Source organism: Chroicocephalus ridibundus, chromosome 1 (assembly GCF_963924245.1).
Source record: "Chroicocephalus ridibundus chromosome 1, bChrRid1.1, whole genome shotgun sequence".
NCBI lineage: Eukaryota > Metazoa > Chordata > Aves > Charadriiformes > Laridae > Chroicocephalus > Chroicocephalus ridibundus.
The window spans coordinates 150,647,551-150,660,340 of NC_086284.1; the positions used below are offsets into that span (position 1 = coordinate 150,647,551).

The window sequence follows — 12,790 nt, forward strand, 5'->3', positions numbered from 1 at the left end:
TTAAAACTAGTTTTGTTTCAAATGTAAGATCACAGAAACAAAGACAGGCTCCAGGTATTGCTCTTCAGAATGAGAGTTCTGTACAGAAGTCTGATGCAAAAGGAGTTAAAAACGCTGTTCCTGCAAATGTCTGGCAATGCCAACTAGGCTTGTCAGAAGAGCCTTTTCCATGCTAAAGGAAAGGACTCGCTCTGCTGCTGAATTTCAGATGAGTCCCTCTGCATGGTGGCTACTTTCCCGTTGTTTTAAATGGATAGAAAGGCACACAGCTAGAAAGAAGCGGCAAGCTACGAAGTAGTGAGGGAAATACAGCCTTAGATGTCGTATCACGATATAAGGAGGCAAGAGTAAACACAGACTGACCAATCTGTGTTGGCAGGTTGACTCTGACAATGATCGGTTTGGGCCCCAGCACAAGGCCACAGTCTCGCCCCTTCTCCCTCCATCACTAGTCCTTCTCAAGCTAGGAAGAGCTGATGGCCAATCTTACCTTGTTACAGTGATACCGTCCAAGGCAGCTGGTCTCGAGATCCTATGAAACGCTAGCAGAGACAGAAGGAATAGGAGGAAAACAGCACAGGTAGGAAGCAGCGGAGAAAGATGCGAGGAGAAGAAACACAAAAGCCCATGTTTCCCTTTGGAGTCCCTGGTAACCCAGAGGTGTTGGCATGTACTTACTCTCCCATGTCAAGAACTGAAGCTCCACAATGTTCTACTATTAATCCTCCACTCTTCAGCATCCTCCTTCTAGAGGATCCAGCTCTTCATTATTTCACTTGTTCGTTAGATTTAATTTCTGGTAAATCACTGTTAACTTCTTAATTTCAAGTCCCACCCTTCTCTTGTTTAGTAGACGCGACTTAAACTCTATCCCTGAATTGCAATAAAAAATCTCCCTTCTTTGGATTAAAGCAGCCTGTTTGCACCCTTCCTGACTCCTCCTGCTACCCTTCTCAGTTACAGACGAATGTGGACTTCCACTGGATCATCTCAGAACTATGGGTAGATAGGTAGGCCCTCCTGTGATATGCCCCACAGTACTACACTTCTCATAGAGAATGGTTCGGGTCAGAAGGGACCAAAGATCACCTAGTTCCAACCCCCCTGCCATGGGCAGGGACATCTCCCACTGGATCAGGCTGCTCAAACCCCATCCAGCCTGGCCTTGAACACTTCCAGGCATGGGGCAAGTGCGCTGGGCAACCTGTTCCAGTGTCTCACCAGCCTCGCAGTAAAGAATTTCTTCCTAATATCTAATCTAAATCTACCCTCTTTCAGTTTAAAACTGTTATCCCTTGTCCTGTCACTATACTCCCTGATAAAAGAGTCCCTCCCCAGCCTTCCTGTAGGCCCCCTTTAGGTACGGGAAGGCTGCCCAGAGCCTTCCCAGAGAAGGTCTCCCCAGAGCCTTCTCTTCTCCAGGCTGAACAACCCCAACTCTCTCAGCCCATCAATCCGGGCTCACAAGTGAGGTCGTAGAATAATAGAACCATAGAATTGTCTAGGTTGGAAGGGACCTTCTCCCACACAAAAACAAGAGAAAAGCAAAGCCTTTTGCATACACCAGCCCCCTCTGGGCTATCCCTTAGCAGCACAGCTTCTGGGGTAGGAAAGTAAACTATACATGTCATGCTCCAATTTCTGCAGTTTGAAACTTATCAATGACCAGCACACTGGATATAAAGACTCTCCTGGGTCATTTTTTTTTTTTCCCTCTTGTGCTATTGTTTATGCCACAGTTATGAAAATGAACAAACAAAACAAAAAAGACCAGGAAGGGTCTTTCTAAAGAAAGTATTTCAAATTGATGCATCATAGAAAGATGCAAGCAAAGAGCAAAAGTTTCTATCAGCAGCATATTTGTGTCAGTATGACATGCAAAATAATTATACATTCACATCCAAATTACTTGATATGTACAGTTGCAAGTGTCACTCATTTAATGCTGAATTTATTAAAAAATTTTAAAAAATTCTACAAAATCTTCTACTTTATCCAGTCACGAAACCTATGTCTGGAGTAACTTCAACAAAAAGAATTACTTCAAATTTTCACCCGTGTCACTAAACTAAAGTTTAGCCCAAATACTTTTTTCTTTTTAATCTATTCAACTGACAGAAATGGAGCTGCAATGGTTTGGGTTTTTTTAATCCCAAAATGGATTATACAAACAACAATTTCATCAAAGATTTTTTACAACAAGCCTAGCATTACTGGTTATATCTTATTATTAAGGTAAGCATTCTTCAAAGAACTGTTATGATTGGAATCTCTTCCTGATACATAGTGACATGCTATTTGCTGGCTGCAGTGAGAAGAGTCAAAATGAAAACAAAAATACAAACACGCTTTTTTTTTTTCCTCTTGTCTTTATTGATTTAGACTTCAGAGCTACAGCCAAAAATAGTGCATCTGTAGAAAATTACCACACTTGCTATCAATACAGCATCATCGCATGTTTAGAATCATAAGCACTTGACAATTCGCAAAGGGAACATTCAATCTAACATTTTGGCAATACAGCCCATGAATAGGGAATACAGGGAGAAGGATTTTTTTCCTCCAAAAGGAAATATTTCTGAACAGGAATGAAAAGCCTTTGTTAAAAAATGAATTCCAGTCACCCCAGAAAACTCATGCTGGCTCATTCAAGACATCAACATACCCTGCTGGAAAATTCGCGTGGAATGTCAAATGGTATGCAGAAGTTATGACTCTTGCTACAGGTACAACGCCGTCTTCAGCACTTTGTACGCCATCGAGATGGTCACTGCATACGCAACTGCCCAAGACAAACCTCTGGCAGGCTGGGGAAGAGGGATCAAGTACGCAAAAGTGTGAGCGATCCTAGCCCCAGTGAAGATCCTGAAATGCAGCAAGGCTGTAGACAGCTCAGGACCACTAAGAGCATACAGCAGTCCAATGCCAAGAAACGGGACAATATTTTCAAGGTCATTGAGGTGGCCTCTGGGGAAAGAAGCAAAATTGGTTTACAGTGACACATTTTGTTGAGTAAAGCACTTCAAGACCCAATATTTTTAAGCATCTTCAAAGCACACTACTGTTAAGGCCCTAACACAACTGCTGGCTTCCTCAGCAGCAGGGACTTGATTCAGCTACTAAAATGATTTTGGCATGTTCACCTGACATCGCTCTGGTCTCTCGTGTCGCACCCCACATTTTTAAGCTTCTGATTTTCTGTATGAAAGGATTTAGTTTTTGCCCAGGATCTTCATAATATTAGGGACTTCGAAGAGTTATTTGAGTGCACCTGGGTGTGCAAGAATGCAAGGAAAGGTGGGGAAGAAGACAGCTGGAGTTTTCTTGTAGCCTCTCTCAACTAAACATCACTTAACTGGATGATTGTGATTGCAACTACTAGACTTCATGGTCCAGATGGTCTATTCCAATCCCATAAACTCAGTTTTTAGTCTCCACAAAGACAATATGAAATATCCTACATATGAAACATTCTATAAATCTTCATGAAGTTCAATCATCTTGAAGAATGCTATTTTTGAGCATCTAACAGGTGTGACAGTTACGCTTTTGGTTCATTTTCTTCACTACTAAGCACTAAAATAGCTGAAAAACGTTTAGAAGTTTTAAACCATAATATAATTTGCTAAAAATGTGTTGAGACTGAATTCCTGATCTTGAAGTATTCTTTCACGCCTCTTCCTAAACCTTCCCTGCTCCCTCTACCTCTTTAGAAAAATTACACTTCCAGCCAAATTTACTGATTGAAACAACCTCTAAGCCTTACTAATTATGTCAAAATTCACAGCCAACTAGAATCAGAACATGGTGCTGTTTTGCAGCTGCTTTCTGAAGTCATTTATCATTACAAGGAAACATACCCTCCAGCTTTTTTTTTCCCTCCAAAAAAGTACACTGAAGAAAGTAATGCCTTTTCTATGCCCATAAACACAGCAAATTCTAGTCACTTATACAGAAGAGAAGCCATGCTAAATCTATGTGACGTTCTCCGTTGACACAAAGCTTGCAACAGAAAATATCGTAAACTGCCATTAAGAACCATTGTTGGGAGGAAAAAATGGATGTTGCTGAATCAATGCAGTACCTAGAACCAAGATGACTTCCTAGGTCTGGGGAAGTCTCAATAGCTCTGCAAAATAGCAACACAACATTTCATAATACACTGCTTTAAAAATCTAACCTGTGTAAATGACTCCATGCTGTGGTTGTCATTTCTCTAACGTAACAATTTAAGTTAAAAGGGCATCTTGTAGTAAAGGTAGTATCGACTTAGTTGTCCTCTTAGAATTTACAAATAGAAAAGAACTACTCCTCACCAAAAAGTGTCCATTTTTATACAATAATGAGCAAATTAAACAACTAACAACCCCCTGAACCACTCAGGAGGAGAAAAGGAAAGTTCAGAGCATCTTTACAGCCCATTGAGATTAGACTCTTCTTTCTGAGATTTTAGTCCAGAAGAGACATAGAGAAATATACCACAGTCATCTACATTTGCAAGGAGATACTGTTCTGAAATCAGAGCCAATACTTATTTTCAAGATCTTCCCTAATAGTGGTTTAAATGAGAACAGTTTGTTCATATTCAAGTTTTTGGTATAAAAAAATATATATAGCAAATAAACTGTTAGCTTCATTAAGGAATAATCATATGGAAAGTATTCCATTAAAGCTTTCTTTGTTAGCACAGGTGTACCAAACAGCATCTCTAAAGTTATGATTTTGGTAACATAAAATTTTGCCATCAGCTAAATAAAACTAAATAAGCTGCAACATTCAACCCACTGAAATACGGCTTACATTCTGCCATGAATCCTGCAAACCAAAATACATACACTGCAGGTTGCACAATGTTATACTATTACTAGCATTCTTCCAGAAGGCTGGTCAACTTTCCCGTACAATTGCCACGTCAGTGAGTAACCTCAATTCAATCCAGCAAAAAGAGCACAGGCTTTCACTCCTGCTCAGTATGATTGGCCAGATTAATGCCCTCATTACAACCCTGGAGTTCCATGACTTCAACACAGTTTTACTCCTCTTCGTCCTGTTATTTCCTTTACACTTTAGGAAAAGATACAAATATTGCAACTGGTGTTCAAATTATATAGAAAGCTGATTTCCACTTAATGCACACTGCTTCATATTAAATCAACTTACTACCATATTTTACAATCTTCTCATCACTTCTCCCATGTATACAGGATACTATCCAAGAGTTAGCTATTATAACCAATGATTTATTATTTTTAGTATGCACGCTGACCGTTTGAATGTGAAACGGTCCGTTCATTGAGACAAATTAATGTATTAGATTACTACATAAAGCAACACAAAACACACAGGCTTGCTAAAGAGAATGGTGTGAAATTAATTCCTTGATTTAGTATTATTCTGCTATTTAAAACAATTTTGAAGACTCCTGTGCATTACCTGCGTACACGTTCTACACTTGGATCAGTCCGCAGATATTTTTTAGCGCTCTCGCCTTTACCAAATGATGCTGTATCTTCTGGGTTGACAAATGCCTATTTCAAATATAAACACACAAGAAACATTAGAAGCCAGAATGTTTCTTCTAGCCAAGGCAGCTTGCTATAAAGGTCACTCTTTTTACTAATGCCTCTACAACCTCATATAACTTACCTGAAGTTAAACACACGGGGAATAATATATTGCTCACTACATTTACTGTTTTCTTGAGCCCAGCCTGTAAGTAACTTCTGTGCTGACAAATTAAGGTAATTTATGCATGTAGGTAAAGCCTTATTGTAAGATGGACAAGCGTGGCAGATGACTCAGTACTCAGCCTGAAGTAATGCCAATGGGCTGAAGGAACTGACTGACTGTACTGCTTAAGTCTCTCTCTCACTATTCTTAAACTATCCGAAAGCCTTTTTTGGATCCCTTCCTTCTTCAGAAGTCTACACAGCAATAGCATCCAAGAGTCTTACTCCCATACTCATTTATGACCCTTTCCTCTTAGGTACAAATTTTGCCACTTACATGACCCGTTACTACCTCCAAATACTGTAAGACACTATTTGAAAACAACATTTAATTCCATTAGTGCAGGCTGCAGCAGATTTCTCCTTGCTTGACACGTGGTAACACATGCATTCTGTGGACGGTTCAGGCTATGCAGGCTTAATTCAAGAAAACCTTGTGATTTTAGGAGAGTTACATGATTGCTTTCTCAGGCAGCCTTGATCCCTTTCTCCAAAATATCCTTGGGCCTCAAAATTCTGTAGACATGATAACAGCATCAGCAACATTTTATCTTCTCTCGTTTCACTAACTGCTTTCTTCCATTTTTTCTTAACATTTTAAAGACTTTTTTATATTTAATAGGAAATAAAAATGTCTTTACTAACTTCTCTGTTTGTAATATTACTCTCAGTCCTAAGAAAAGCAAGTACTCCAAATTAATGAAAGCCCTATTGTCACCCGCATACATATGGATCATAATGTGGCATGAGCGTTGATTAATACAAGAGTCCACTGGATCCACATATAGAAGCAGTACAGCTGACGTGCTTCCACAAAAGGAAAAGGAAGTAAGGTTACAACACAGACATCTGGGTCCTATTTTGAACATACAGGCCAGATTGCATGTTCTACTATACTCAATTTTCAGCTACGCCAAAGACCTAGAGAGCTATCAGAAACCAGCAGTAGCTCAAATGCTTTGCTGTTAGGACCTCATGAACCACAGAACAGTTCAGCTGTGTTTTCCTGCACCTTGCAGGAATGAAAAGCAGTATTTCAACAAAAGAAGGGCAACAAAACCCTTGAAGCACACACCATCGTGCAGATATGTGGCACACTCAGGTCTCTTTCAGCCCAGGACCAAGTGTTGGGGGCCTACAGGAAGGACAGGGAGGGACTCTTTATCAGGGAGTGTTATGATAGGACACGCGGTAACGGCCTCAAACTGAAAGAGGGTAGATTTAGATTTAGATTAGATATCAGGAAGAAATTCATTACTGTGAGGGTGGTGAGGCACTGGAACAGGTTGCCCAGGGAAGTTGTGGAGGCCCCATCCCTGGAAGTGTTCAAGGCCAGGCTGGATGGGGCTTTGAGCAGCCTGGTCTAGTGGGAGGTGTCCCTGCCCATGGCAAGGGGGTTGGAACTAGATGATCTTTAAGGTCCCTTCCAACCCGAACCATTCTGTGATTCTGTTTCCAACAGTGGCCATGGGCAAATGCCTAGAGAAGATCAAGAACAGCAAACACAACACAATGCTTCCCATGAACACTCTCTCCTAAACTAAATGCAGCTTCTGCAATATTTAGCAAACCTCAGCTGCTCTTTCATATACTTATCTAGCCTACACATCAATTCACGTAAATTTTCAGCCTGCCTCTCATTCTAGAAAAAAATTAATTTTTTTCTAAGATAATGACCCACCTGCAGTGGGAAGGCTAAAACAATTAGGAAATGTAAAGAGCTTTAGAATTACTGGATGAAAGGGTTATAGATGCATAAAAATCCAGTTCCTACCCCTCTTCTGACCCTACTAGTTGGTTATTCATGTAAATTGGCTCCATATCACATTTTATTTGCTTTATAAATTGTATAACCTGGTCACCAGCTTTCTGCTGAAGACAGTGGAAATTACAGTTATTAAAAACTCTTATTTAAAAATAAGAGAAAAGTTTTAGAAGAGTAGAGTAAGTCAAATGCAACTATAAGATACAGTCTCGTAATTATGTTAAAGACCTTGTCCATTTGGGACCAACAAAGCACCAGCATGCCAAACTCAGAATATCATTAGAGGACGGAGGAGAAGGAGGAAAAACAGCACCAGTATTTGAAAGCTGAAATGAAACACCTGTGATATCTCTGTATTTCAATACAAATTTCAATCTAATCTACCAGACAGTATTGCCAATTTCTTACCTTTCTTGACATTCTGAAGTATGCTGTTATAAGACTCATTAGCATCATTTTTAGAAGAACAATAGTTGCATAAGTAGCGTAAGCCCGGAAGACTTCATTGTCAATTAACTGGGTCAGTTTAGCCATTTCTCCACTTCTCATTGATGACCTTTAGAAAAACATCGAAGTTAGGCTAACATCATAGCAATCCAAAGTTCTGGTAACAAGACTGTCAGGATAGCCTTTTTTTTAGCATCACTGCAATGCCAGTAAATTTTGCCAATGCAGAAAGTTTATTTTCAAACAAATTTACTTTTCCTCAGTTTATTTTGTCAATGGCATAATACTTTAAGATGAGAAATTATATTATCATTTAATATTTTGCTTCCATTATAGCTGTTTATTAAACTGTCAAAACATAAACCACCAAAATACTTACTGTAATTGCAGAAACAAAATTTAGTCACAGAAATCAGTAGACTTTTGGAATAACAAAAGGAGTTAGATCAATTTTAGACCAATTCATTTGAAACAGTGAACTTCCCCAAGCAGTTACCAGGACAGAAAGAGTGTGATGACATACTATACATACTACAGTGTTTGAAGAGGAAAATTAGTATTGCCTAACTTTTTTTTTTGTAAGATGACACAATTATAATTGCACTTCAGCTTTCAAACTAACCAGTGTCTTCCCACCCAGCAATCACTTGTGATCAAACTGAGTTAAACACGCATTTTTCTCCTTTGAGACCTTGTTCTTAAAAATTGCTTTTAGCATGATTCACAGGCAAAGATTAAGTTGTAATGACAAAAAGCAGAGAACTATTTATGTTTTTACCATGGGAGGTTTAAGTTAACGAACTCTCTTTCCAATGAGACCATGCCACACCCACAACCCTATGGAAGTGGTACCTTTTATCAACACCAGAAAGTTAAGAATGGGACGAGGACTGAATGCACGTAAAACAAAAAGTATGTCTCCTTACACATTCAGTTTGTGCTCTGCATGCAGCAAAGCTTCTTTGCCTCACCAAGTGCTTCGACCATGCACTTAGTGAGCAGGAATCCACAAAACTTGTATGTCTTCGCTTCACTCAAAACTAAGATAAATGTATGTTTTGTTATAGTTAACTTCATTATTTCCTATGATATCATTTTAACAATAGAAATAAAAAAGGCAATAATAATATTAAATTGATTACAGCTCTATCAATCTCTTATCTTGTGTTCAGCATGGAGTCACTGCCAGTCGGCAGTGAAAGAGAAAGTGGACGAGCCGAGAGGAGAAGACAACTATTGCTCTGAAGGCACATCCTTGGTGGAGAGGTGGGCAGGATGGAGGCAAGCAGCTGTTTGCTCAGTGAAACAAATCTAGCCTTGCCTGGACCGGTCTGGCTGTGGTGATGGGATTTTGTTCCCTTTTATCCTTTCCAAAACACTGCTTGGGTCACCAGGCCAAGCACTGGCTCTAGGAATTATTACAAATTCAGTATAACTCTCCTTCCTTTCACTTCACAGTACCGCAGTTCTCGAGATAATCAGCATTTCGGCAAAGATTTTTCTCAGTGGTTTCTACAGAACCTGCATAGTTTCACACAACAAAAAGAAGGTCTGTATGGCTTCAGAGTGGTTCTCCTTCCTGAATTTTAAAGCTATGGTGAACATACATCCAAGAACGATGCAAAGTCACAAGAAACTGTTCACCAACATCTCTGTGTTCCTTCCACTGGAGCTACACCACATTTACCGGTTTTCTCTACTCGCAGAGTTGGCCTCTCCAAACTCTCATAAAGCCCTGACCTTGCCTTCACTATGGAAAGGGAGTATACTGAAGAAATTCATAGCTTTAAGACCAGCAGAAATGCGAAAATACACCCCACACGCCAAAACAGCACAGGGCTAATAAAGACTGCAGCCAGCCTGATCTGCAAAGGCAACGGAACACCTGTCTGTGCCGTGAATGCGAAACTCGGGGCCTGGTTAAGTGCGCACGCCCGGATCCCACGGAAAGGGCTTTAGGAGCCGGTGGGTGAGCACACGGCAGCCGCTGTGTCCCCGGCGGGAGCGCAGCTGCCACCCTGCCCCAGCCCCGGCTGACCGCGCCGCTGCCGTACACAGCGCTGCCGGCACCGGGGCGGCCTTTTCTCCTTTCCTCGTTCGAAACGCGACTTTTCGAAGTGCGCTCCGAGCACGTTGAAACTGCGGCTGGCTGGCCGCCCGCTCCCGTTTCCAACCACCCAGGTCCCCGCGGCCCAGCGGGACGATCCCTGCCCTCGCCGGGGCTCCGCCGCCCGGCCCGTGCCCACGCTGCTCCCGCTCCGCGCTTGCCGGGGCGGGGGGGGCGGGGTACGGCCTCGCACCACGGAACGGCCCCGGAGCCGCGGGGAGCCCCGGGCCACCCCCCTGGCCGCCCTCACCACACGCTCCTCAAGAAACACCCCGCCGCCTTCCGCGGGGCGCCCCCTCCCCTCAGCCGCCAAAGGTTTCGCGCCCGGAAGGCGACGGGAGGGGACAAGGGGGGATTTTTCGCTCCCGCCCGGCAGCAGGAGCCGCCATCGCGCAGCGCCCACGCACCTCGCCCGCGTCGCCTCGCAGAGCGCCCACACCGCGGCCGAACCCCGCTGCTCCCAGCCGGCCGCTGCGCCTCCGCCCGCCCCGGGGCCCGGCCTGGCCCGGCCCGGCCCCGCCTCGCCTCGCCTCGCCTCGCCTCCCCGCCTCGGGGCGCGTAGGCGGGTCTGGGCCGCGGCTCGACAAAAGGCCTTGGCGGCCTGTGCTGACCCCGCGGAGCCGGTCTGCCCCGCGGGGCCGCTGCGGCCTTTGGGGCCTGTGGGCAGTCGGGCAGGCCGCCGGTGCCACCTTGGTGGCTCGTCCAGTAAAGGCAAGGTTCAGGCCCCGGCCCCAGCAAACGTTACCTGGGAGGAAAAGAAGGAAAACCAGGAAAAGCAAACACGCAAGAAAAGCAGACGCTCGTGTCTGAAGACACTTGGTCTTTGACACAGAGGGAAACCAAAGATCATGCCCCAGTCACACTTCGTTAGAGTGGCGCCATGGCCAGCGGTTGCACAAAGTCACAAGCGGTCTCAAAGTTTACCTGAGAAACTATATAGAGCACCTAACATCTCAATACTTTGGGTCCCTACATCGCTTTGGTGGATCTGAACCTTTACCAAAGGAAAAAAAAAAAAAATCTAAAAATGCATGTCCAAACCATGGGTGCTGTTGCAATCAATATGCATCATGTTGCTTTGCAAAGTGTAACAGAAAATAAAGGAACTTCAGGGCTGGCCACGAACTTCTGCCGGCATGCTAGGGTGTGATGAAAGGGGGAAGCCCAGTGTCCGAGCTTCCCACTGCTGCTTCAGAGAAAATTATGCTATTCCCACATCACTTCCCCTCAATGCTTGAGACTAAGCAGCTCGTGATAAACAAGACTGAAGAAGATAGAGATGAATGTACTCAGGTACCCAGTAAAGATTTCAGAAATAATCCTAAAGGTCTGTACAGAGTCAGAAAGGGATTCAATTTTTAAAGCTGCGTCATTATGGAAAAACTAGTCTTAGGTACATATATTCAGCATTCATTGATCTTACTTCATGTCCTGTTAAATACCTGTGTGTGCAGACCTTTGTGACTCCTCTTATTAACCATCAAACACAGCAAAGCTCATTTGAGCAAGGACTGTAGTATCAGCACTGATTTTAAAAGATGGTAGAAGTTGGGTTCAGCAACCTTTGTTCTCGTTAAGGACACAGCAAAGAGTATTTCCACTGAAGTCCGCAAAGCAACTCATATAAACATGGGCCTATCCCAGGAAACGGATTTATTTTTTAAAAAATGGAAGCATTTCTGCAGCTCCTAGCATACTTCAAGGCAACAATTGTATCTTCATAAATTTTTGTACAACACCTAACACATAATATATCCCAATCATGTAGTGTAATTAGTGTTATTGAAATAAAATTATAATTATTTTCTGTTACCATTTTTTGTTTGTTTGGCATTCTAATCCTTATCTGAAGCCAGTTTAAAAAGAAGGTAAAGCTATTTATTAAGTTAACAGAGTTAAACGGAACACACATTATTATACTTGAGAATAAAAACTGGTAATTGATTTATATGCAGTTCTCAGAATTCTAGACTGGAACTACCAGAAAGCCAGGAGAAAGGCCATTTTCATTAGTTGTACACAGGGTATAATGAGAAGTGCAGCTAGAAATTCTACAAAAATCACCCTTTCCTTTGCATTTCACATTCCTGTTTTACAGATTCTGGAAACTTAGATTGATTTGTGTGATCTTAAAAAATGCTTCTGAAATTGAGACAGCTTATATGTTCCTAGTCTTTGAATGTTGAGGCCAACACCTTGTTAATTTTTTCCTACTGTCATTGAATTCCCTTAAGGAAGGTATAGAAAGAAGAAACGAGGAAGGGAGGAGGACAAGAAGGGAGGGAAAAGAGGAGGGAAGGAGGAAGGAAAAAGCAGAGAAAAAGAACAAAAAAGAAGAAGGAGAAAGAGAAAAAAAGACGAGGAAAAGAAAAATAGAAAAAAGAAAAGGGGAAGGGAAGGGAAGGGAAGGGAAGGGAAGGGAAGGGAAGGGAAGGGAAGGGAAGGGAAGGGAAGGGAAGGGAAGGGAAGGGAAGGGAAGGGAAGGGAAGGGAAGGGAAGGGAAGGGAAGGGAAGGGAAGGGAAGGGAAGGGAAGGGAAGGGAAGGGAAGGGAAGGGAAGGGAAGGGAAGGGAGAAAAAAAGAAAAGAAAAAGGGAAGAAAAAGGAAAACTAAAAATGAAAAACAGAAATAAGAGAAAAGAAGATAAAAGATCAAAGAAAAAGAGGAATAAAGAAAAAGGAAAGACAGAAATAAGGAAATGAGAGAAAGGGAAAGAAAAAGAGAGAAAAGAAGTAAGAAGGGA

The 12,790-nt window shown here is 42.4% G+C and overlaps 1 protein-coding gene across 1 annotated transcript; it reads right to left on the reverse strand.

Annotated features, from left to right (window-relative positions):
• Positions 1–2,358: 2,358 nt before the first annotated feature.
• Positions 2,359–10,598, reverse strand: MGST1 (microsomal glutathione S-transferase 1). The gene is made up of 4 exons (XM_063358660.1): positions 10,456–10,598; positions 7,903–8,050; positions 5,434–5,528; positions 2,359–2,967 (listed from the first exon to the last, which is right to left on the reverse strand). Exons 2-4 carry the CDS (start codon positions 8,041–8,043, stop codon positions 2,721–2,723), a joined length of 483 nt encoding a protein of 160 aa, XP_063214730.1. The 5' UTR covers positions 8,044–8,050; positions 10,456–10,598; the 3' UTR covers positions 2,359–2,720.
• Between the last annotated feature and the right edge of the window lie 2,192 nt (positions 10,599–12,790).